This window comes from Labrus mixtus, chromosome 3 (assembly GCF_963584025.1).
Source record: "Labrus mixtus chromosome 3, fLabMix1.1, whole genome shotgun sequence".
Classification (NCBI taxonomy): Eukaryota; Metazoa; Chordata; class Actinopteri; order Labriformes; family Labridae; genus Labrus; species Labrus mixtus.
In genome coordinates, this window is record NC_083614.1 from 3283278 (window position 1) to 3310467 (window position 27190).

The window sequence follows — 27190 nt, forward strand, 5'->3', positions numbered from 1 at the left end:
TTGAAGGTTAGGTACGTGAACCGGAACTCCCATCATAATATTATAGTCATTATTGTGAGTGGTTACGTCTGACAGTTTTACCTGAGTCCTGTTCCCAGAGAGTGTTGTGTAGCGCAATTTTAACTTAGCACAACAAACAGCTGTCCAAATGGAGACAGTGAAAAGTGTCCTCGGGTTTGAGTGGATGGATGGAAGAAGTTTTCTGATATTTTTGTGTGTTTTTGTGCTTTTTTCCGACTTTTGGAAGAACAGAGTCCCAACAAACTTTCCCCCCGGACCGTGGCCTCTTCCGTTGATCGGGGACCTTCATCGCATCCGACTTGCCAGGCTTCATCTGCAGTTCACAGAGGTGAGTTTATGCATTATCACATCACATAGGTCTAAAAAGTTCAATCTCCTTAGCTTGATTTTTTAGGGATTCAAAAATAAAGATGTTTGTGCAAAGTCATCGTTTAAAGTTCTTAGAAGATTGCATGTGTTTGGGTTTTATCAAGTCAAATTTGGTTATATTATTAATAATTATATTTGATTATTTATTAATATAAATAACAATGTTATTAAACTATGTTTAATTGACTCGGGGGCACCACCCTGAAACCAGTGAAAAATAACGAAAATATCACTAAAATCAGTCTCAAATTAGTTATTTAATTACTAATATTATTAATAATTAAAAAATTGAAGGTGCGAAATCCGTACACAAAGCCCTCGCACCGAGGTTACATCACAATGCAAATACACCAGTAATCACAAACAACTGCTCTCTTAAATTATAACAGAATTTATTTAAACAAAGCAACATCAATCCAAAATCAATGAACTTAATCAAACCAATAACTAATCCAAGCAAACAGACATTATTAAGCAAAACTTGTGAATGAGGTGTAAAAGTGTAGTTATGTGTGTGTGTCAGTCTGTGTGTGTGTGTGGATGAGAGAGAGAGAAAACAAGTTAAACACCAGAAAGCCAGTGGCCGGACTTTGATTCAACGGCGGGTACACTGGTCTTTCTGTTTGTGAAAGCCGTTGATTGAAGGTAAACTAGCATAGCATTACATACATAGGCGAACACAGCGGTTCATCACAATAAAACAAATGCAGCAGCTTACAACAGATAATAAACAGAATGTGACGTGTCATCAACAATGATGTATAATTATCAGTGGTTATAAAAGAAACATAACTACTCTATTCTAGCCACCCTCGAAAAATATTTGCCAGTGTGACGTCTTGTCAGTGTGAGATCACTGATCTAAGCCCATTGGCTCGTTGTGGCAAGCCCAGCAGCTCATGTTGCACGCCCGTTAACTTCTGTGGTACACCCACGATATGCCGCAGTCTGCGGTAGTGCTAAGGTGCTAATGCACATTAGCTTGAGCATAAAACGGACTTGGAAAGAAGTTTCAGCTCCTACTCTCTGTGGCAGCTATGGAGATTCTGATGCTTCTGGAGGTTCACGACCACAACATGTAAGTACGCTTCATTAATTGTCTTTTTTATTTGTTTGAAAACAACTTTTGAGCTGCTACAGATACATTAGTTCTGTGAAGGCTGTCTGTAGCTGAACTGTAAGCCTCGGCTAACACGCTAAGTAATGCTATTTTTTCAAAATTTGAGCAGTACTAAACTATTTATCAACTTTCACCTAAAGCGGTAACAGGTATAGCATTGTTAACCACCCTCAGACATGTAGTAGTGTTTTGGGGATCCAGATCAGCTTTTTACGGACTCAGAGCATTATTGGACTCTGCAAACGGCTGACATTGTTGTGGTTAGCCTCTCTCTAGGTTTTGTTACTTTGCATTTGTTTATTGGTGTGAGAAGCTTGAATGGTGCTAAAGTCCGGGTTTATGACCGTGGTTCGAGATGGTATAATGAATGTAAAATGAATGTTACAGCCTCTGAGCTTTATAAGACTCTGCTAACTTCCCGGCTAACACAGCTGTTGTTATCGTCTTTCTACTCTCTTATCCACCTCTGTGTAAAACTGCTTTGTTACGTGGTGATTTTTTATCGATGTAGTAAGACCATTGCTAAAGTATTGATAAATCTAAACAGCTCAGCCAGTGTTCAGGTGGTGTTGTTTAATCATAGCACTGACTGCAAAAGAACGGGTTAACCCATACATATATATATACATATATATATATGTATATATATAGGCTATTCAATAACACGAGAAACGTAAAGATGTGTGCAGCAGGCACTTTGTTTTGAAAGATGTGTGGTCTGCTTATTTAGCTATGAACAAGAAGGCCACACAGACATACCTACCTCCAAAGGGGTCATCAGTCCACACACAGTTGGGTACACTAAGGGACAAGCAAAGGTACGCACACACACCTAAAAAATTGTCCAACTGCTGAAATCTGAGCAAGAATATCAGAAAACTGTGATTTCATTACATGATTGCTGATTTTAGCTTTTTCTATTGTAGCTTGTTGCTGTCTGTGATGCATAACAACGAACATGCTGAACGTAATAAAGCAACAACCTCTACGGGATAGCTGGTCTATAAGGTAGCATTCCTCAAATCCCAAAAAACAGACACAACATACAGTGAGTTACAAATTATTTTATTTTTTAAACCCAAAAGCACAATCTATTTTTAAACCTTTAAAGTGATAAATACCTATTTAAATATACCTTCAAAGTATTTTTAAACGTTTCCAAAAAACAGATGAGTGTGAAAAATGAGCAATAACCAAACATTATTAAATAGATTTTTGTTTTTTACAGGATATGTCTGGGACTTGATGGCACTGGTGTTGGAGGAGATGTTTCAGGAACCAGAAACATTCATGGAGGAGCTGCAGAAAATACCTGACTCTCAAAAAGAAGCAGGGGTGGCTCGACATGTGTCCAGGTGTAGTCAAGGGGCGGGTGGAAGCCAACATACTGTCCAGTCAGGTCAGGAAACTCGAGGCCTTGGGACGACACACAACAGGATAACCACTCTGCAGTTGTGTCCCCGAGTATCCCCAGCACCGGCTCACAAAGCTGCGATGAGCTGCCAAGTGTCTGCACAGCCTGTATGGAGACAATATAGTTGGATAGTTGGATGTAAAAATGTTACTTCTCATTGTGTATTCACACGTATAGTTCTACACATTTAAATGTTTTTTTAACCTTAGCTGAGAATAAAGAACTTTCAAAAAATTATTTTCTCACTTGTTTACTTTTATTCCTCTGAAATAGTGAAACTGTTTGATTAGAATGAATTTGATTGAAGATGTAAATAATTATTTATAACATACTCTTCTGCAGTTCTCCGTGCTAACGTATTTTTCAACACAATAACAGTGAGTATTTTTATGATAAAAAGACTTGATACAAACGTAACATGCTACCCGATGAGCACAAATTACACACATATTACATCTGAAAAGGCTGCAAAATAAATACCTCCAACACTGAAACGTTGTGCTAATGCTCACGATTGTGGTGGTTGTTCCTCCTCTCCGTTGTCAGATACCGCCGCCATTATTGCACGTTTATCAGGGTTTTCTGCTGCTCTCGCTGCATTCTCAATATGGTAAAAGGAGCGTGACATTTCCAAGAACTGTGCAGAGCGACTGACCAATTGCGACAGAGCGGTTCGGCCAACCAATCAGATCAGACTTGGCCCACGTGGGAACTTGCAGTGTGGGCACAACAGAGCTTTACAAACAGTGTCGGAGCGGAGAGGGTGCAAGGACGAGCAGTACATGAAAACAGATACATTTTTCGGACAGTAGCGATTGTGAACGTACTTTAGTAGGCACATAAATTAAATATATGAAACCATAAAAGAGCATAATATTACCCCTTTAAGGACTGGGACTGCCTCCAGTTTACCTCAGGCCTCCTCCAATGAGGATAGAGAATTCAGACACCCCCCCCCCCTACACACACACACTTTTCACACCTATTTGTTAGGTGCTGTTGGGGGGTGCTGGGCTAAGACTCCTTTGTATAGTTCCCTCCAAAATATCTCTAGTTGGCTTGAGAACTGCGATACAGGCCTGAGTCCTTTGTCCAGCACACATGGCTGTGGTCCAACACATGCAAACTCTTGTACGCTGTCTAACTTTCAAAAACATATTTATTGGCAAGTAATTCTACTAGACAGTGTGCGTGAGTTTTTACTTGAACATTTTTAAGGAAAGAGCAATGTACATATATATATATATATATATATATATAAAGATACAATTTTAACGTCCCGCCTCTGATAAGGAAAATAGCCAATCAATAACCCCCTTCACACATACGGAAATCTCCTGAAAAACTCCGGAGATTTGGCTACCCGGAGGTTCTTTAGGCTATGTGTGAACGCAAACAGACGCATTTTTTCACGTTGACTATACCCAGAGTTTCTCCGGCCAGACCCCTAGTATTTTATCCGCAGGAAATCCAAGTGAGCTGATGTCTGAACGTGGCCGCATATACTCCGGAGATTTCAACTCGAGCTCCCCTCGAGCCAATGAAAAGACAATGACGTTTATCAGATTCCAAGGGGGGCCATGCCCCTGACTGTTTGGGGCATTTTTTTTAACACTCCTCACTATTACAACCTATGATTACTTTGTCCTACTAAAGGTTGCAATTTCTGTTTTTAAAAAATGGATGCAGAAGGAAAAAATGGCTGCAGTCTCTCCACTTCATAGATATACAGTTGTGCCTATAAAGCAACTGTGTCTCTACAACGCTTTGTACGGTAAGGTGTTTCGGCGCCGTTAAGACACCTAAAATAACAGAAAAACAGAGCCTACTCTTGTTGCAACCTTAATATTAAAATTTTATGTTTGCAACAAGAGTTGCTAACGACAGAGAGGTATTTTTTCTCTCATTATGAAAGGCTGATGAATTCAACAAATGTACTTATTGATAAATGTGCAGATAAAAAAAAAGATATACAGTACTGTGCAAATGTTTTAGGCAGGTGTGAAAAAATGCTGTAAACTAAGAATGCTTAAGAAGTGTTAATAGTTTATTTTCATCAATTAACAAAATGCAGTGAATGAACAGAAGAGAAATCTAAATCAAATCAATATTTGGTGTGACCACCCTTTGCCTTCAAGACAGCATCAATTCTAGGTACACTTGCACACAGTTTTTGAAGGAACTCGGCTGGTAGGTTGTTCCAAACATCTTGGAGAACTAACCACAGAACTTCTGTGGATATAGGCTTCCTCAAATCCTTCTGTCTCTTCATGTAATCCCAGACACACTCGATGATGTTGAGATCAGGGCTCTGTGGGGGCCATGCCATCACTTCCAGGACTTCTTGTTCTTCTTTACACTGAAGATAGTTCTTAATGACCTTGGCTGTATGTTTGGGGTCTTTGTCCAGCTGCAGAATAAATTTTGTGCCAATTATATACCTCCCTGATGGTATTGCATGATGGATAAGTATCTGCCTGTATTTCTCAGCATTGAGGATACCATTAATCCTGACCAAATCTCCAACTCCATTTGCAGAAATCCAGCCCCAAACTTGCAAGGAACCTCCACCATGCTTCACTGTTGCCTGCAGACACTCATTATTGTACCGCTCTCCAGCCCTTCGGCGAACGAACTGCCTTCTGCTACAGCCAAATATTTCAAATTTTGACTCATCAGTTCAGAGCACCTGCTGCCATTTTTCTGCACCCCAGTTCCTATGTTTTCGTGCATGGTTGAGTCGCTTGGCCTTGTTTCCATGTCGGAGGTATGGCTTTTTGGCTGCAACTCTTCCATGAAGATAAGATAAGATAATCCTTTATTTATCCCACAATGGGGAAATTTACATTGTTACAGCAGCAAAGAGCAAAGATTGCAGACAAAAAGTGAACACAGTACAATTTAAATAAAAAAAGAAAAATTAAGAATGTACAAAAAGAATAGATACTAAAAAATAGATCAGCTATTTGACAAAAGTGTAGTCTGTAATATTCAGTGTAACACAGACATGCACACAGTGCACATAAAGTGTAACATGTTATTGCACAAAGTGGATTGGTAAACATAATATAACATTAATATAACATTATTATTGCACAGAGTCAGAGTGAATTGTCCAGTTGTGTGTGTGTTTTGTGATCTACTGGGAGCAGGCTTGGTTAAACAGTCTGACTGCAGCAGGAAGAAAGGACCTGCGGTATCTCTCCTTCTGACACCGCGGGTGGCGAAGCTACAGTTCCATGCAGGGGGTGGGAAACGTTCTCGGTCTGGGATGATAGCTTTGCCATCATCCTTCTGTCTCCCACCACCTCAACAGGGTCCAGGGGACAGCCCAGGACAGAGCTGGCCTTCTTCACCAGTTTGTTCAGTCTGTTCCTGTCTGCAGACGTAGTGCTGCTGCTCCAGCAGACCACACCGTAGAGGATGGCTGATGCCACCACAGAGTCATAAAAAAGTCCTCAGGAGTGCTCTCTGCACACCAAAGGACCTGAGTCTCCTCAGCAGATGAAGTCTGCTCTGGCCTTTCTTGTAGAGAGCTTGTGTGTTATCAGTCCAGTTCAGCTTATTGTTCAGGTGAACACCCAGGTACTTATAAGAGTCCACTATCTCATTGTCCTTTCCCTGGATGTTCACCGGTGTGGGAGAAGTGGGTCTGCGCCTGCGGAAGTCCACCACCAGCTCTTTGGTTTTACCCGCGTTGATCTGGAGGCAGTTTTGCTGGCACCAGTCCACAAAGTCCAGGTTGAGTTCTCTGTACTCCCCCTCGTCCCCATCAGTGATGAGGCCGACATTGGCAGAGTCATCAGAGAACTTCTGCAGGTGACAGTTAAGTGTCTTATGGGAGAAGTCTACAGTGTACAGGGTGAAAAGGAAGGGAGCCAAGACGTTCCCCTGTGGGGCCCCTGTGCTGCAGATGACCCAGTCAGACACACAGTCCCGTGTCCTCACAAACTGTGGCCGGTTGGTCAGATAGTCCAGGAGCCAGGATGTGAGGTGCAGGTCGACTCCTGTGTGTTCCAGCTTGTCCCTCAGAAGCATGGGCTGTATGGTGTTGAAAGCACTGGAGAAATCATAGAACATGATCCTCACAGTGCTCCTCTCCAGGTGTGAGAGAGATCTCTGCATGAGGTAGATGACAGCATCATCCACCCCGATGCCTGGCTGATAGGCGAACTGCAGTGGGTCCATTGATGAGCTCACCAGGGGGCGCAGATGGTGAAGGACCAACCTCTCCAAGGTCTTCATCAGGTGTGATGTAAGTGCCACTGGCCTGTAGTGGTTGAAGTCCTTGGGGAGGGAGATCTTTGGCACCGGTACCATGCAGGATGTCTTCCAGAGCTCTGGTACTCTCCCCAGTTTCAGGCTCAAGTTGAACATGTGCCCCATAACCCCACAGAGCTGGTCTGCACAGGATTTGAGGAGCCTGGAGCTGATGCCGTCCGGACCAACTGCCTTTCTGACCTTCAGCTTCCTCAGTTCTCTGTTCACCTGGGCTGTTGTGAGTGACAGGCTGGAGCAGGGGGGCTGTGTGGGGGTGGGGATGGGGTTGACGATGGGGGGAGCAGAGAGTGATGTGGGGGTTGTGCAGTCAGCAGCGGGGGCAGACGGTGGTCGTTGCAGCAGAGTGGAATGGGTAGGAGGAGGGGTGGATGGCTGTTCAAATCTGTTGAAGAAAGTGTTCAGGTCATTCACCCATTCCTGATCCCTAACCCAGTTCAGTGTTGGAGTCCTTGTGACCTGAAATGGTTTTCAGGCCCTTCCAGACTCCACTGACATTCTTCTGCTGCAGCTGTTCCTCCATCTTCCTCCTGTAGATGCGTTTCCCCTCCCTGATCTTCCTCCTCAGCTCTCTCTGCACAGTCTTCATCTCCTCCTTGTCTCCTGACATAAAAGCCCTCTTTTTGTCCTTGAGGAGGACCTTTATTTCAGGAGTAATCCACGGTTTGCTGTTGGCAAAACAATGTACAGTCCTGGTGGGTACGGTGTGATCCACACAGAAATTAATATAGTCTGTAATGCAGTGTGTGAGACTGTCAATGTTCTCCCCATGGTCATCACAGAACACTTCCCACGCAGTTGTCTCAAAACAGTCCTTAAGAATCTCTTCCGTCTCATCGGACCATCTTTTAACAGTGCGGGTGACAGCTGGTTGTCTGTTGTGATCTGATCTTCCAAGGGGAGGGAGAGGAGATGAGGTGTATGCCTCCTTGGTGTTGGCATAGAAAAGGTCCAGTATTTTATTGTCTCTGGCAGGTGACATATTGTGTGAAGGTGGGCAGGGTAGAGGAAGGCGAGGCATGATTAAGCCCCCAGTAATAAGGAAAAGGGCCTGTGGGTGCTGTGTCTGCAGCCTGTTTGTGAGTGCAGGACATCACACGCCGAGCTTGCATTAGCAGAGGGGGGAACATACGTAGCTATCGCGATAACATGCAAGAATTCCCGCGGCAGATAGTAAGGTCTCATGCTAACAGCTAGCAGTTCAATGTCCTTACTGCAGTGTTGTTCTTTGATAGTGATGTGCCCCGGATTACACCATCTATCGTTCACAAACACCGGCAGCCCTCCTCCCTTCCTCTTACCGCTCTCCTTTGTCCTGTCAGCCAGCATCAGCTGAAAACCATCTAGCTTAGCATTTGAGTCCGGTGTTAGCTCCATTAGCCAGGTCTCCGTGAATAGCATTAGGCTACATTCCCGATATTCCCTCTGATGCCGGGTTAGCACCGCTAGCTCGTCCATCTTATTGGGAAGAGATCTTACATTCCCGGTGATGACTGAGGGAAGGACGGGTTTGAAACGTCTCCTCTTGTTGCGGCACTTTACCCCGGCACGGCATCCCCGTTTCCGTCTCCTCAGCTCGCGGGGAACATCGGGTCTTTGGCCGGTTAGCTTCGCAGTGCTACGGAGGGCTAACAGCTGATCGCGGGTGTAAACAATAGAGCCACTGCTACACAAGACCCCCGCGGTCCCAAATGTAAACAGTAGAGTGAAAAACAGCAGAAATACCAGCGCAAACTCAACAAGAGTTGTGTCCATCTTGTGGTAGTGGATTATGGAAGTAATAAACGAAAAAGAAGCTAGAAAAAAGAGCTATAATAAAAAATAAGGAAAAACCCTGTTACGGGCAGGAGCTGCTGTAACATGCGACCACTCGTGCGGCGCTGCTACTTAAGAGAAGAAGACCACTTCTGGCCAGACTTCTCCGGACAGTAGATGGGTGTACCTGGGTCCCACTGGTTTCTGCCAGTTCAGAGCTGATGGCACTGCTGGACATCTTCCAATTTCGAAGGGAAATAAGCTTGATGTGTTTTTCATCTGCTGCACTAAGTTTCCTTGGCCGACCACTGTGTCTACGATCCTCAACGTTGCCCGTTTCTTTGTGCTTTTTCAGAAGAGCTTGAACAGCACATCTTGAAACACCAGTCTGCTTTGAAATATTTGTCTGGGAGAGACCTTGCTGATGCAGTATAACTACCTTGTGTCTTGTTGCTGTGCTCAGTCTTGCCATAGTGTATGACCTGTGACATGAAACTGTCTTCCACAACCTCACCTTGGTAGCAGAGTTTGGCTGTTCCTCACCCAGTTTTAAGCCTCCTACACAGCTGTTTCTGTTTCAGTTAATGACTGTGTTTCAACCTCCATGTGACATTGATGAGCATTAGCACCTGTTTGGTATAATTGGTTGATCATACACCTGACTACAATCCTACAAAATCCCTGACTTTTTGTGTACCTATAAGAATTGATGCTGGTTTGAAGGCAAAGGGTAGTAACACCAAATATTGATGTGATATAGATTTTTCTTTTGTTTGCTCACTTTGCATTTTGTAAATTGATAAAAATAAACAATCATTATTTATATTTTTGAAAGCATTCTTAGTTTACAGCATTTTTGCACACCTGCCTAAAACTTTTGCACAGTACTGTATATATACATATAAATGCATTAAAAATAAAATCTACAAGTTATTAACTTGTGAACAAAAGATTATATCCTGGTTTCTTGGTTTGGCTGGCAGCTCGTCTCCGTGTGATTTGGCCCTAAGAAGGGAAATAAAAAATCAGCGTCAGCCAAGTGAGTGTTTGTGGTGTCATGGTTTCATCTGAACACCTGTCTGCTCTGTGTTCTCAGTTTGCAGAGAAATATGGAAAGATTTTCAGCCTGAGGCTCTTTGGTGGAAGAGTTGTGGTCATCAATGGCTACAAGCTTGTGAGGGAGGCCCTGGTCCATAGAGGGGAGGACTATGTTGATCGCCCCGTCGTACCTCTTTTTGATGAAATGTTTGGAAACAGAGGTAGTGTGTTTTCTGTTGTGTCACTGTTAGTTATACTGATCTCCATGTACTCTCAGCCTAATCCTCTGGTGTCTCTTAAAGGTCTGGTGATGTCAAACGGCAATCTATGGAAGCAACAGAGGAGATTCGCTCTTCATACTCTCAGGAACTTTGGATTGGGCAAGAAGACCCTGGAGCCATCCATCCAGCAGGAGAGCCAATATCTCATCGAGGCTTTTGCCAATCACAAAGGCAATAAAAAGAAACATTTTTAAACATCAGCAACTGACATGCTTACTAGTAGACTTTGTAGTAACCTTTATTAATATTTAATAACTAGACATGTCATTTCCCCTACCCTTAAACTTTGTCACAAAGAAGCACCAACACCTTGCAGTGGTGGACTATAAACCCCAGATCATCTACATGTGACTCTAAATCCCTGCTTCATTATCTTAAGGACCAGACCTGTTTACTTGATTTTTACGAGGCTGGTACTCAGTATTTACAGAACCTGATAACAACCTGTTTGTTCTTCATAATCAAAATGATATCAAATCCATAATTGTTCTTATCTACTTTTTACCTGGCAGGACAGCCTTTTAATGCCCAGCAGCTGATATCCAATACTGTGTCCAACATCATCTGCTGCCTGGTGTTTGGGGATCGCTACGAGTACACTGACAAGCGGTTCCAGAGTATTCTTCAGGACTTCAATGAGATTGTGTTCTTACAGGGAAGTCCAAGTGTACAGGTGAGCTTCATGTGTAAAAAAGATACAGTAAACTGTTTTTTGATACCTGAATAGTCAATGGGTTATTTTAACTTAATGTTCTTCAATGAAACAAACATAAAAAGCCATTAAAGAAAATAACCAGTGTACTCATTAAAACAAAGATCCCTGCACATGAACGCCAAGTTAAGTGAAATAAGTGGTCATTTTATACTTCAAATATTTGTGCAATAAAATGCCAGATCTGAATATTGTAACATTTACCTTTATTTAAGACATTGTTTTTGTCCCAGTAGACACTTTGACAGATTGTAAATATGGGCTCAGACATATTGCACCAGTAATGACATTTGGAGGCAGGACATGTGCAGGAGGGATCTGGATGGTAGAGCCACTGAATTTACCTCCACTAACCAAAGCACACACTTAACTTACCAATAAACCTGCAAAGATCCGAAGTTCATTGACTCTTGTTTTAGTGTTCATTATGTTTCCTCTGGCTGTTTCTCCTCTGCTCTGCTAATCTCCTAAAGAAAGCTGTTCCTTTAGCATTAAACAGCATGATGGCTATGATGACAGAAACCATAACATGTTCTTTAAAGGAGCAATATGTAACTCTGACACCTAGTGTTTAAAATGGGTACTGCAGTCTACATTCTAAACATTGTAGAGAGCTGTCTCCCCCCGCCCCCTCCTCTCTAGAGTCCATGCTCACTCAGATTGCCATGTGGTGGACACTGAAGCTTCAGTGTTTAGCCAGCTCTGCATGGGTCTGTAAACCTTTCTGTGTTCTAACCTCTCTCCATTTTTCAAAAGCATCTCCAATATTGATCCTAGTTTGAGCACGTTTCTGCTCGTGGAGCTTATTAGAAACATGCAGAGGCTTTTTAGGTCGGGTACAATCACTTCTATCTGAACCATTTCTCTTGCCCGCTTCCATCGCTGCAACACCTGTTGGTTTGACCTGATAACTGCTCTCATATCTGGCAAACCGAGGGGCGTCCAAAACGGCCGTGTGGGGGGGGGCCTTTAAACCGTCTACCTTCTCTGGTCCAAACAAATCCAGAGCATTCAGGACCAGAATCTGAAGTTAGAAGGAGGACATACTGGCTGAGTGCAGCACAAATTCTGGGCCTCTTGTGAAAAGTGCAATGTGAAAACAAACCGCACCAAACCAAAAAAGAAACATTGTATTTGGTCTGGACCAAAGAAAGTGAACTGAAGGAATTTCCTGGTGTGAATACACCCTTAATACACTGGCTTATTGAACACAGGTGAGACTAAAAAACACAGGTGAGGACAATGAGGGCAATCAAAGTTGGAGGGAAAAACAGGCAGGAAGATACACTATATACATACACGGGGTAAAAACTACAACTTAAAATCAGGAAACACTAAAGAAAAACAGAGAACTCAAGAATGTAACAACAATACACACTAGAACATAGTGAGACACAAGGATAAGAAAGGACAAAATAAAACAGGAAACAGGAAAGATCAAATTAGGGAACATTAAGAAACTCACTATGAGAAAAACTAAAACAAGAAAATCTAAACTCTGAAAATCATGACCGTGGCTTCATAACCTCTAAAGTACATGACCCAACACAGCAGTTCCCATGAACAGGAAAATACACTATAATGACCAAACCTATTTTTTGTACGAGGCTTTAAAGGGGACATATTCAGAAAAATCCACTTCTTCAGTGTTGTCGAACATATATTTGGGTAACCTGAGTGTCTACTGACCCACAAAATGTAAAATAAACCCATCCAGTCCTTTGTTTGTGGTCTGCATAAGTCTTACAACACAGAGAAAAATGCTCCGTTTCAAATGTGCTCTCCTTGTGATGTCACAGTGGGATTCCTCCCCTGATATCTCCACCCATGTACTCCACCCCCAGCCTAGAACAAAACTTTAGTGCAGGTCGGCCATTTTTATTCTTGCTAGTGAAGGAGTGAAGTCTACTGGGAAAAGGAGACTGTTTGAAAAGGTTTAAAGGGCTATAATATGTCCTCTAATAAACTTGCTTTTTGGAGAGTTGGGCTTTTGAAAGGGTCATCAGAAGGTATAATCTTATTGTTGGAACCAGCTTCCTGGGACTCCCCACCATAATTTATGCTGCTCCTTGTTACTCAGTTAATTTTACAGCATGACGTATTGTGGTTTAACATGTGGGGAGTGTCTGTGTTTTGAAATAAACAGCCTCAAAGAATTGTTTTGCCCTCAAACCTGTGTCTGTGTTCTAGTTTTTAATGACCGTCTCATTGCTCTGTAGATGTACAACACTTTGCCCTGGCTGATGAAGTGGCTCCCCGGATCTCACCAGAAGTTTTTTAATCTGGTACAAAGGATCGTTGACTTCATAGAAATGAAGATCAAAGAACACAGAGAGAGTCTTGACCCGTCCTCACCAAGAGACTACATCGACTGCTTCCTCACAGAGATGGGAGAGGTAAAAACTTTCATCTGTATGTCTCATGTTTGGTCTCTTTATAGAGAACTGATGAACTATGTTAACTGATGCATCTGTAATTTGTTTTATTGATAGAAGGAGGACAAAGACTCTGGTTTTGATATCAAGAATTTGTGTTTTTGCACCATGGACCTGTTTGGTGCTGGAACTGAAACTACTACCACTACTCTACACTGGGGACTGCTGTACATGATCTACTACCCTAAAATACAAGGTGTGTGTGTGTGTGTGTGTGTCTGTGTGTGTGTGTGTGTGTGTGTGTGTGTGTGTGTGTGTTGACCCAGCATTACCATGCCTGTTTAACGTGTCTTTACATGACTTTACGTTGTTGTGATATTCTCAGAGGACAGGTCAAGTCCTTCTTTTTTTTTTTTTATTGCACAAAAAAAAAACATAAACATAATAGATCAATGGAAAAACAGACAGTACATAATGATTAGTTAATTAACAAACTATACATTTTGAAAGAAATGTGCTGGAGGAGCCAAATAAACCCAGAGGGGCTTGTCGAGTGGCCCTCCTAAAGAGAAACATGTAACACAGAGACATATTATTAATGTAGTCCAAGCAAAAACAATAAAGCTAACAAGAACACATACTCAATAAGGTGTAAAAGAAAGCAAAACAAGAAAGAGACAAATTAAAGAAGAGGGGAAAAATAAGATCTTATGGCAGAGAAAGATTATGATGGCGCATTGGTTAATTGGCCAAGCAGGAAATGAATGGTTTGTTTTTTAAATAAGTTGAGGCTGGTGCTGTTTCTAATATGATTGGATAAATTGTTCCAACAATGAGGTCCTCTGAATCTGATCGAGAATTGAGAAAACGATGTCCTGAAAAATGCAGAATGAAGTAAGCTGGCTGACCTTGTGTTGTAATGATGGATTTGAGAATTGAATTGAAATATATCTTGAAAACAGACGGGGAGTAAGTTGTTGACTGATTGGAAAACAAAAATACATAACTGAAACTGGTTTAGGTGGAAGATGGGGAGAATTCGTAGAGACTGGAACAAAGGAGTAGAGCTGCTAAATCTGTTGGAGAAAGTGATCATTTTGATGAACCGTTTTTGCAGAGAAAAAATGCAGTTGAGGTTGCTTTTAACGGTGCTAGCCCATACAATGTTACAGTATGAGATGTATGGATAGATCATAGTGTAATATAAATTAAGAAGGATTTTTCTTGATAGCAGATGCATTATTCTTCTGATGACTCCAATATTTTTTGCTATTTTGCCTGAGATAAGTGTTATATGATTTTTCCAGGTGAGATTTTCATCTATGAGAATTCCAAGAAATTTAGTAATGGTTACCCTTTCTAAGATATTATTGGCAATATATACATTGGGAAAAGTAAATTTGGTCTGTAGGTTTCTGGGTATAAATGTATGAGCTTTTTTTTGTATTGAGTGATAATTTGTTTGCCTTAAACCAGGTGTCAACTTTACTTAATTCACTGTTCATTTCGGACACCAATCTTTGCCCATCACTACCAGAAAAATATTGGAATCATCAACAAACAAGATGAAAAATGCTTTCTTTGAGATCAAATACAAATTATTAATATAAATAAGAAAGAGTAAAGGACCAAGGATCGACCCTTGTGGCACCCCACAAGAAATTAAACTGTAATCAGGTGAAATATTATTCTAGGTTACAAATTGCTTTCTTACTGACAAGTAACTTTTGAACCAGAACAGATCTGTACCACTTAAACCATAATGAGAAAGTTTCTGCATTAGAATATCATGGCATCTCAAGCTTTTGATAAGTCAATGAACACACCAAGAGTGATTTCCTTATTGTCCTTAAGAGATTTAGTAATGTTGTCAGGGCCATCGAAGTTGAATGTTTTTCTCTGAATCCATACTAATGTGTATAAAGAATATTATTGTCATTAAAATATTTAAACAAACGGATATAGACTAGTTTTTCCAAAACTTTAGAAAAGCACGGAAGGATAGATATCGGTCTGTAATTGGAAAATAGGGATGGATCATCTGCTTTGAAGAGGGGAATGACTTTTTAATATCATTTTAACTGATCGGGAAATACACCAGTTTCAAGAGAAAGATTAAAAATATGAAGGATTGGTTTGGTTATGTATGGAATGCATTTTTTAAAGATTGAAGATTTCAGCTCATCATGACCTGGAGCAGTTGATTTGAGTTTGTTAACGACATCCACAAGCTCAGACTCAGTGATGGGAGATAATACAAAGGAAGAGGAGGGTCTCTTAATACCAGGGATAGATAATGAAATCTGTGACATTTTTTCTGCAAGCGAAGGACCAATATTCACAAAAAAATTATTAAATTCATTGGCTATTTCAAAAGAATCAGTCATAATTTTGTCATCCCCTTTGAATGCAGTAGCTCAGTCTGTAGGGACTTGGGTTGGGAACCAGAGGGTTGCCAGTTCAAGTCCCGGTGCGGACCAAATATGGAAGTTGTTCTGGTAGCTGGAGAGGTACCAGATCACTTCCTGAGCACTGCCGAGGTGCCCCTGAGCAAGGCACCAAACCCCCTCCCCACCACCAGCTCAGGAGCGCCCGCTGTGGGCAGCTCCGTCACTCTGACATCTCTCCATTAGTGCATGTCCATAGGATCCTGTTTGTGCATGTGTGTGTTCATGACCTACACAGTGTAAAAACTGAAATTTCCCCTTGCGGGGATCAATGAAAGTAAATCTTAAATCTTAAATCTTTGAATTCGCTTTGAACATTAATGTTGACAGTATTTTTCTTAATAATTTCATTAATGATCTTCCATGTAGTTTTCATATCTTTCTGATAATCACAAAATTTATTTTCGTAGAACTTACGTTTAGATGAACGCATTGATTCAATTTATTTCTGTATGTTTTGTAGCATTTCAAAAACAGGGGTGAGGGATTAGTAAGGTAGTCCCGATACAGTTTATTCTTCTTTGGCAATAGAACGCTTTAAGCTGTTTGTTAACCAGGTTTTGCTTGGGTTGGTGGACTTTTTTCTTCTTTGAACTGGAAAAGTCAAAGATCTTAAAAAATATAGCATGGAAGTTATACCCATGGACTAATGGACGATACAACATGGACTTTATATATACAAGACTAAAAAGAGTCATTGTGACTGAAGCTCTAGTGTTCAGTGTTCAGGGTTTCTCTAATACAGCTATTAAGGGACTCCACTGTTATGCCGTTAGGCGCCTTGCACCCGTGGGTGTTGATGGTGTTGCTACACCCACACTTTCACTGAAACGTGATTTCATCCCCCACACTTTTTACTGAGAGAGCTGTTAATGAAAACCTATTAGTCAAGTCGGTTCTATTTCATCCCCGCTGACCACCAGATGGCAGTGCTTAGAGCATTGGATATTCCCTTTGGTTATATCTTACGGTGTCATCAGGGGTTATGTTCTTATTTTCTTCTCACGGGGAGTTTGCATCAACTTTCATCGCATTAGGCTCTCATTCCTCAGCTCAAAGCTAACTGAGTGAGTTGGGGAACAGCTCCATGCAGGCCATCATGCGTATGGACCTGGATCACCTGCGGTTAGAAATACCACAACAGGCCGAATAAGCCCCGGAGAACGCCTTCTTCAGGCGCATGCGGGCCTCAACCACATTTGCTGCTCCACCCTAAGAGAAATACCTGAGGGAGTTACATGCCTGTTGGAGAGATACTGGGGCTCACGCTCATCTTTTCATGCACGGCCGAGCCTTGGCTGCCATACAGCTTGCCTTCTCCCCTACATGGCCCAGCTGGGCTTCAAGGTAAACCAAGAGAAAAGTTGCATGAACCCCTCTCAGACCACAACCTTTATTGGTGTGGCCTTGGACACGATAAACATGAGGGCCCATCCATCCCCTTGCCGTGTGGACAACATTCTCCACGTCCTTCCCATAGACTGTAAAAATAATGGACAGGACAAGGTTCCCGGTGTAGTGAAGCTTTTATTTTTAGAGCTCCCCCTGCTGACTGGCTGCAGTATAGGTCATAAACCCCGCCTCCTCAATGATAACAGACGGGATGTGGGTCAACCTGTAAAGTAAAAATACTTGTCACATCATTTTTTTCCAAACCTAAACTCTGCTGTGATCATTAGTTATTATCACCCTACATTGTGTTCAAGTGCTCATTTTTCTGTGAAGTTTGTTTTAAATAAGTTATTTGAGGTTGAAAAACGGGATTTTACATCATATTTGACGATGATTGACAGCGACTTGCGTAGCTCTCTTTGTGAATAACAAAAGTTACGTAGTGAAGGAAAGCCGAGACGCCATTGAATTTTTTCATTCAGTTTTTTCGTCTTTTTTGAGCTGGCAAAATGAGTTGTTCTGCAGTAAACTGTTCTAACCGACCTGTGGGAGCTAAGGGATCTTTGCAGTTTTTTCGGTAAGTAAAAAAGTGTGATTTATGTGTCATCGGTTAAAGTCGTTATCTAGCTAGCTAACACATAAGCAGTCTAAGGTTAGCTGAAATGTTGTAAAGCTAGGTTACTTATCCGGCATGATTTATCTTTTTATTTTATTTTTTAAAATGAGCAAACCTAATAACTGACATGCTATGTTTCTTGATGTTGTTATATCATTATTGTGATTGAAATTGTATTTAAAACCAAGAATCGTAATATAAAATCCGCTCATAGATGAGGTTCATTGACTGTACAGTTATTTTACAGCAAAAATAAATACGTCTGGTAAAGTCTCAAAAAAGTATCTAGGGCAAAAACAAAGTCAAATAATTTAAATCTGGCCTGCATCATTGCTAATGTGTACATGTTTACAGTCTGAGTGATAAGTGGGCTATACCGAGAGTAACAGGTTTTACTTTCACCGTGCAGACTGAAATTCATAGTACTATATACGAGGGTAGAATATTTCTCTATGTATCCAGATAAAACTAAAGGTAAGCATCATGCTGCTTAAACTGATAAATATTCTGCATTGTCTTCCACACACACCAATTCAACAGTCACAAATTGATCATATTGTAAATTTAATGACGCTCATTGAGAATTTGTACTAAAAATTGACAAAACCTGACAAAAACTGAGGTGATTGTGACTGTGTCTGTATTTAACACCTTTGAAAGGAAGGTGTTAATACAGGAGACCAGTGTTACACACAACAGACTGCTGTTATGTTAGTTAGGAGGAGACATAAAGATCACGTTTTTCCCCACACATGTTAATATGTTTTAAATGTCATGCATTTATTTTTGATTTCGCTTCAATAATTGTTAACAAAGAGTAACACCATGATTAAACTACAGGCTATTGTTGTCTTTTTATAGCCAAAGAAAACTGAACATCCACAGCCTCTGCATTCAAAAGAATTTCAACATTGACATTTATGTCGTCCTATTTCCCTCTTTTCACCAACATTATATTTTAAACTGAGGATTTCCTTTTCCTCGGGTCTCTCGTCTCTCCCCCAGCTCGCCCCCTCTGGTGCGCTCCTCTCCATAATGCGTTCGTCTCCTCCCTCTACAGCCCGCTGCTGATACTCTGTAGGATGCTTTGATTGGGGCACCTCACCAATAAAATACTATTTTATATTTTATAAGCACTTTGCCACCACACTGTACTTTTACTCTCCAAAGACATATGAGTATGTGCGTGACAACTTTAATAAAGCTTTACCACACAGTCACACCATCCGTACAGCTGATCCAGGATTTACTGTAGCATCTTTTACAGCACTAAGAGGTCATGTACAGGCAAACAGAGAGAAGGGAAAAGAAACAATCTGTGCTCTCAAATAACAAAGCAGTCTCAAATCTTTTTGAGGAATTACAACTAAAAATCTACTTTGCATACAGTACATCCTCTGATAAATAAAGTGAAGTACTTTGATTGCATTTCTGTGATGTTCCTGTAGGTGACCATGATGCAGCCAGACTGAAGCAGCACGTTGTGAAGGTGGACGCCATCATCTTGTCTTTGCAGTGCTGATTCTGAAGAGAACGCCTTCATATAGGACTCAAAGGTAAAATTATCTCTCATATGATTGGACCGTGTTATTGTAACCGCTATCAGCATCAAAGTAATTTTAGTAACAATTTATAATCTTTCTTAAAATGTAAGGAAGACTAGCAGAAGATTTTAACAGCCTCTGGTTCTGCAAGAAGTTCATGTTTAAATTGTTCTTCTTTCTGTCTTCAAGGAAATCAATGCCCAAAGGAAACAGCAGTCCAGAGTCTGATTCCAGCTCCGGTGAGGTTCTGCACACAAATTGGCTGTCTGATTATATGAGAATATTTAACATTAGTTTAATTTATCAGGCTGGCCCATGTGATGACAGTTTAAAATAATCTTCAATAGAAAGTGGCAGGAACACTTGTCTTAAAACATAAATTCATAAAGCTGATCATATTATTGGATTCATCATGTCTTATTATATATTTTATTTTTCCTCTTAAATAGTTCTCCTGTCTTTAAAACAAACTTTAGAAGCTGAAGTTTAGCAGAACCTGAGGACAGATCTGATTTCAGGTCTGAGGCATAAACATCACAGTAAAATCCATTATACTTTACATTTAACTCCATGATTGTTTTTCTCTATTACAGAAGATGCCCTCAGATTCAGATCCATCAACAACCCCTGACAACATGGAGGACTCGTCCCCTGAGCGTTTCCTGTCCTCTCTCGATGGAGTTCTTCTCTTCAGTCATTAACTCTTGAAAACAGCAGCACAACATGCCAGACTGTTTGACAAGTCTGTGATTGAATAAATGGAAATGGAATCTCATGCGTATCTTGCTATGCTTATTGCCTTTAAATGTTTAGTATTAAATAAGTTTGAAGGCCATTTATCTCAGACGAGACCGGCTGTGACAAGCTGAACTCGTCTGTTAGCTTTGCTGATGTCTTAGCTGTTGTTGGTCAAGAAGAACTTAATGTCAGTTCAAGGCCTTTTCAAATGTGAACTATAAACTTAACTGCTAAATTATTTTTACTGTGACCAACACGTTGTAGTGCTCCAGTTAATCAGAGACAGTCATATCAGATTTTTAAAAAGTTTATTTAAACATTTTATGAAAAAAACAACAACACCTGGCTTCATGAACCATGTGGAAAATAAGTAAGGGAGACCATCAGGTTGAACTGCTGGGACATAGGAGAAAGTATAAAGATCCTGGATGATTGTTTGACTGTTAAAATATGATGGAAGAGCAAATCCAACACAACCCTCCAGCATCTGGCCTTTCAAACACAGGGCAACATCATGTAAAGGAAAATAGCAGCATTGAATATTGACCAGGATCTCTGTGTTTTCTCTGAGGATGACTATGGTAGACTTCTCACTGTTCACTGTCACAAAGCACCAGACTCTGTCCACCTTCTCACTGTTCACTGTCACAAAGCTCCAGACTCTGTCCACCTTCTCACTGTTCACTGTCACAAAGCACCAGACTCTGTCCACCTTCTCACTGTTCACTGTCACAAAGCTCCAGACTCTGTCCACCTTCTCACTGTTCACTGTCACAAAGCTCCAGACTCTGTCTACCTTCTCACTGTTCACTGTAACAAAGCTCCAGACTCTGTCCACCTTCTTCAGTTGTGCAGATGTCGATCAGCTCCTCTGGGTGATGGCAGAGAGGACTCTTCATCTGGGAGAGCTGCTGGTGTAAGGTCATTTCTACCACAGTGGATGAGCAGGGCATCTGGCACAGGTGAAAGAAGGAGGAGGTTCCTTCAAACTAAGTGACCCCAGCCTGACCTCTGTAACAGGTGTGCAGACGAAGGTTGAAATTAGTCATTTCTAGGTTCTGTTGATTGTAAAATGGAAAAGAAAACATCACCTTTCTATTTAACATTTAGCTGGTGTATGACTCAGTGTGATTTTTATTTTATTTTAGAAGACTGTATTGTTAATAATAGCTTGTTTTTACAATCCTCTTATGAAACTTAAATAAAAACACAGGATATAAACTTTTAACAGATGATTTTAACTTACACTTCACCTCTGTGGAAGATGTCAGACCAGCTGCTTTTATCTCTTCTTTGCCTAAATGAAAATACAAAAAACAATTGATTTACTGTTCACTTGAATATATTAGAGAAGCAGACATGAATCACATTGCAGACTATCAGTTTCTAACAAAATACAACATATCTTACCACCTGTAGTCTACGGTCTGTGGTGCTAACCTAGCTTAAATATAGAACGATTTTGTTAAAAACAGAGGACCCAGCAGCCCACGTATTTTCAATAATGATCAAAATAGCGTGATTTTTTAAAAGTGTGTTTAAATATTAGACTTTGAATACGGTGGTTTGTTGTACTTACACATTTCTTCATCGTAGACCGGCAGAGCGCTTTCGACGTAGCTGGGCTGCGTAAGTCATCAGGGCAGTACGCTAAGTGGGCGGGGCGTGTTACCAGGACTCCTGCCCCCGGACCCTACTGCACGGACTCTGGCTCCAAATGACGTCAAAATCGCAAGATGGAAGTGCCCGTAAGCGGCGTATTTTGGCTTCAAGAACGTTGAGTGGGAACAACTACAGTGTGCACCCACTGGTCCTTCCTCTCTTTCAAAGGTGCAGGTTATTGCCCTACATCACATTCTGTTGTCTTGATTTAGTTGTAGTATCTTTGTTTGGTTGGTTGACTTTGTTGATGGTTATTTTCTTCAGCAATTGTTTTCTTAAAGCTCCTGGGAGGATTGTTTTAGTTAGTTATGGAGCTCACTTAAACTTAGACTGATATCTTTAAATGGTTTACAAAAGCAAACAAGACCTTAAGATAAAAGATAGATTTTTTTTTTTTAAGTTACTGCTTTCAGCGTGTTGGTGTCATTTTCTACAGCCAAGATTCAGAGTTAGGGATACATTTGACGGTTCATACTTGGCAGAAGAAGATTTTTCATCAGTAAACACAACTTACACAAGCACAGGACAAGATCAGCGAAGAGATAAGAGGTCAAACTTTGTCCCCAGGGGATGCTTAGTGTGACACAAAGGTTTTTAGTTGTACGGTGTTAAGCTTTCAGGTTCACAGTCATATTGTCTAAAAGTGGAAATCATCCTTTGTAATTAGCAATTCAAATGAAATGTCATTATATATAATGAAGTAAAATAAGTGTATAAAGAAGTTTTTTATAAACATGTTTGCGTGATTGTTATCCTAATTTACCTTACACACATTTACGCCATCATAAGAATTGTTTTGTATCCCAGCTCCATTGGTTGCCTGATAAATCATTCAACACTTTATAGGGTGTTATAAAAACTATCCCTTCATCCAGTGTATCCTCTGGAGTAACTAGGGTTCTTCTTAAAAGCAGGAGATATGGTGACTACACACCATCTTTATATGACTGAAATACATTTAAAAAAAACTACAACAGGCTGTATGGGCGATATACAAATAGACTATATGAAGTATATTTAATTTCTAAGAACTTAACAGAGGTTATATATATCAATACTGTTTTTTTAGTTCATTAATATTTCACAACCGATGGCAAGACAATGCTTTAATTTTTTAGAATGAAATAGAAACAATGTCATAGGTGACAATATTATTGAAAGCAGCGGGTTGACTCTGAGTGTCATCATATAAATCATATGTAAGATAGAAAATATGAGACAAAATGTATTAGGAATAACTATAAAATGTTTAATTATATATATATTACAGAATACAATTATATTGTGGCTTGTTGTTAAGTCTTAATCTATTGTTTGTGGCCACCTCCTCCCACATACACATCCATAGGGCCGCATTGTACCAGGTCGCCCTGAAATCCTGGCTGCACTAGTTTCCTGTTAGGGGCTGGTGACAGCATAGAGTCAAGTGAAAAGTCAAATAACTTGCTTTTATGTTGCGATAACAGTCTAAAGAAGATAAAAAATTACATATTTTAATGTTTGGTGTACTTAAAAAATGACAGACTTTGATATACATACCTTTTGAATTTTTATTTCAATTTCCGACTAAACTACATGTGTGTTTAAGTGTGAAAATTTCAAAAATTGAAAATGGTATTGATACAAACTTTGCTTAATTGTAACTAATAACTATCTGTGAACATCCTGTCCAAATTTGGTGAAATTCTGATTCTGATTCCCAGAGATACATGTGATAAGGCTAGAGCTGACCCTTTTGGAGAAGCCCTAATTTGACCTATTTTCGTTTTTTGGTAAAATGCATAAAACATCCAAAAAAAGTTATTTTGCAGTAAAATATTTTCATACAACCATCTGTTTCATAAACTAGACATGTTCAAGTTATGAAAAAGTATGGTTGTGCTTTGTTCTACCTCGGGTAGGGGTATCTCAAAAACTAAAGCCTTTTGGGGGGGTTTGTTCCTCTACCATATGTGCTGCTGTCTCATGGGCATCGCCGAGCACATTCTCCAGGTATTGCAACGTGACTGTTGCCAATCCCCATCCAATGGAGGTGACCCTCCTGTTGGAGTCCTCCGATTCTGCTACGTGAGGTATATAATCAGGGTTTCTTTTCACCTTGCTGGTAAATGTGACTATTCAGCCAATCATTGCAGTTTGACCAACCCAGCTGTCCAGAGTAGAGTTTAAATTTGAAGCTGAGTAAAGTTACCTTCGGGGGGTAAGGGAAGTTACTTTCTTTTGAAATAAAAGCACATTTTACATGAAAACTGGACACAAAGACTGAGGCTAACAGCAATAAGAAAGGCAAAATAAAAGTATCACAAAGAGCAGTTATTAGAGCTTAAACAACTACTCATGTGTCACCCACACTTTTAACTTTGCTGCTCCGCTCCTGTATGCTGGTTTCCTTATATTACACCAAAACAAAAACGCTGCTACTGTTTATTGCTTACCCAGTGTTAATTTTCACACAATGCCGGCATTCCAGGAGCACATGAGGCGAGATGTGTAAGAACACAACTGGCAGAAGAGGTTGCCAACCCTGTACCATTTATACAGAAAACCCACAATATTAGTCTAACAGTGGCTGTAGTCTTCCAAGCGAGTAATCCAGGTTCGAATCCCACCTGTGGCTCCTTTCCTGCATGTCATTCCCCACACTCTCTCTCTCCCTGATTTCTGACTCTATCCACTGTCCTATCTCTACATTAAAGGCACAAAAAGCCCAAAAATAAATCCTTAAAAAAAACCAAAAAAAAAAACAAGCTGGACGGGAAGTCAGACACCGAAACAACATTAAAACATCCAGTTTATTTTCAAAATAAAACACTCTGCTTTGTATTCCTGTGTCTCGGCACTCCAGCTGCTGGCTGTGCTCTCTGAGTTGCGGACGGAGAACGCAGCCGGTGGGTGTTGAAGGACGAGACTGTACGGAGCTGTAACAGACCGTAGCGGACATGCAATGCTGGTGGAAGTTTGGGGTTAGGGTGACGCGTCTCTGTTTGAGCCAGCCCTTCGTCCACTGCCATTGTGACACTGCCCCAGAAAAAAAGCAAAATGGAGTGATGAACAGACATGGGCTTGTATTCTTAGGCTGGAGAAGAGGAATAGCAATAGATAGATCAAGGTGATCAGAAAGACCAAAACTGACGAGCCGATGTAAGGTTTCGAGTAACAAGAGAGATATTTAAGTCTGTGTATGTGGATTATGGGTAATAAGCCTATGAACTTACATGGTTATCCATTTTTACAGAGCGAGTCCAGGCTGAGATAGACGCTGTGATTGGTTCATCCAGAGTGCCCTCTCTAAATGACAGAGATAATGTGCCCTACACTAACGCAGTCGTTCATGAGATCCAGAGAATGGCAGACATCCTTCCCCTTAATGTGATCCGCATGGCAACCAAGGACACCACACTCGACAAGTACACAATCCCAAAGGTACGTGATGCATTCTGCTTTAAGTCCAGTTTGGCTCAGCAGTTCGGGTTTTTATTAGTCTTCAAAATGGAAAGCACAATTGACAAAATTATCAGCTTTAAGTTTATTTCAACGATGACAAAAGACCTTGAAGCTTAACCAGATATTTGCTCTATTTTATTAAAGAAATACTAAGAAAACAATCACAGCTTGAATGACAGTTTTAATAAATGTCGTTTCCTCAGGGCACCGCCATCATGGCCTCGCTGAACTCGGTTCTTCACGATGAGACGATGTGGGAAACTCCACACTCCTTCAACCCTCAACACTTTCTGGATCAAGACGGCCAGTTTAGGAAGAGAGAGGCCTTCCTTCCTTTCTCAGCAGGTTGGTCAGTTGTTACAACTTTAGACTGAAAATTAAAAGTAGATAAAACCACCAGGTTTTGTGGAGCCAGATATAACCATATTTTGGCCAAGAGGGTTAACCTTATTGTAGAATGGTTCGCTCAGAAACAAAGTTACAGAGCTGTGGGTCAGTGGTACAGTTGATCGTCTGCACCAGAAGGTCGGGGTTCGATCCCCAGGTCCTGCAGCTACATGTCCGATGTGTCCTTGGACAAGACACTTAACCCCAAGTTGCTCCTGCTGCTTCATCGTCAGCGTATGAATGTGTATGAATGGATGAGTTAATACTGATGGACTCTTCACTCAGCAGCCTCTACCATCAGTGTGTGAATGTGTATGAATGGATGAGTTAATACTGATGGACTCTTTACTCAGCAGCCTCTACCATCAGTGTGTGAATGTGTATGAATGGATGAGTTAATAATGATGGACTCTTTACACAGCAGCCTCTACCATCAGTGTGTGAATGTGTATGAATGGATGAGTTAATACTGATGGACTCTTTACACAGCAGCCTCTACCATCAGTGTGTGAATGTGTATGAATGGATGAGTTAATACTGATGGACTCTTCACTCAGCAGCCTCTACCATCAGTGTGTGAATGTGTATGAATGGATGAGTTAATACTGATGGACTCTTTACTCAGCAGCCTCTACCATCAGTGTGTGAATGTGTAGGTTTGACCTGCAGTGTAAAAGCACTTTGAGTAGTCAGAAGACTAGAAAAGAAATATATAAGCTCAAGTCCATTTACCATAATGGACCTGGGATCTTGAGCTGTAGCAATATTATCAATCAAAATGCACCTCTTCTGTGAAAACCACTAACCTGTCGATCTGTGTCTCCTCAGGGAAGCGTGTGTGTCCCGGGGAGCAGCTGGCCAGGACAGAAGTATTCCTATTTTTTACCTCCCTTCTCCAGAGGTTTTCTTTCTCTGCACCAGACGGAGAGCAGCCCAGTCTGGAGTTCAAGTTAGGAGGTGTTCGCTGTCCCAAACCTTACCGCCTCTGTGCTGTACCCCGATAAACCACCAGCTGTCCCAGAGTCATCATCTATGTTCCAGTCTATTCACTTTGTAGTATATTAGTGTCTCCCTTCTGTCCTTTTTCTACATTTGAAGTAAAACCAAGTCTGACAGTATGATTCTTCTTCTTATAAATAAACAAATTTAATATGTATTGTTATTATGGTTTCTTCATTTTAACGAACCAAATCAAGTCTCTCAATGCATTGAAAAGAGCACTTAGAGGCTGCTTTCTGGAATTAAACGTTTGACATGTGTTATATAATATGTAAATGCAGAAAGCTTGCTTCATAAAAACAACCTAAACATGAACCCCCTTACCTCTGGGTTTACCCTATAAAGCAGTTTAAGGTCTAGTCCACACAGAGTCAGGTATTTTTTTCAAACAGAGGTTTTTCTTCTTTGTTTTGAAAAATAATCCCATCGCTCATACACCACCAATGAAGCGGCGGGAGTAATTCGGGTTAAGGGTCTTGTCCTAGGACACATCGGACATGTTGCTGCAGGAGCTGGGGATCGGATTCCCAACCTTCTGGTTGAGAGATGACCACCTCTACCAAATGATCCACAGCCCTTCCTAGCTTGTCTGTTTAAA

General features: G+C 40.9%; 1 protein-coding gene and 2 long non-coding RNA genes across 4 annotated transcripts; 2 read left to right on the plus strand and 1 right to left on the minus strand.

Annotated features, from left to right (window-relative positions):
* LOC132972021 (cytochrome P450 2J4-like) lies at positions 1 to 26746 on the plus strand. Of its 2 annotated transcripts, XM_061034884.1 has the most exons (9): positions 22 to 349; positions 10054 to 10216; positions 10298 to 10447; positions 10789 to 10949; positions 13208 to 13384; positions 13481 to 13619; positions 24998 to 25185; positions 25410 to 25551; positions 26422 to 26746. In XM_061034884.1, exons 1-9 carry the CDS (start codon positions 149 to 151, stop codon positions 26595 to 26597), a joined length of 1497 nt encoding a protein of 498 aa, XP_060890867.1. In that variant the 5' UTR covers positions 22 to 148; the 3' UTR covers positions 26598 to 26746. The 2 variants fall into 2 exon arrangements, with proteins under 2 accessions (XP_060890866.1, XP_060890867.1); XM_061034883.1 differs by having other exon boundaries at positions 1 to 349; positions 10054 to 10447.
* LOC132972057 (uncharacterized) lies at positions 17428 to 20137 on the plus strand. Its single transcript, XR_009672847.1, has 4 exons — positions 17428 to 18292; positions 19267 to 19374; positions 19552 to 19601; positions 19956 to 20137. It is a non-coding gene; the product is annotated as an uncharacterized LOC132972057 (long non-coding RNA).
* LOC132972056 (uncharacterized) lies at positions 20891 to 21884 on the minus strand. The gene is made up of 3 exons (XR_009672846.1): positions 21680 to 21884; positions 21347 to 21397; positions 20891 to 21111 (listed from the first exon to the last, which is right to left on the minus strand). It is a non-coding gene; the product is annotated as an uncharacterized LOC132972056 (long non-coding RNA).
* Positions 26747 to 27190: the final 444 nt, after the last annotated feature.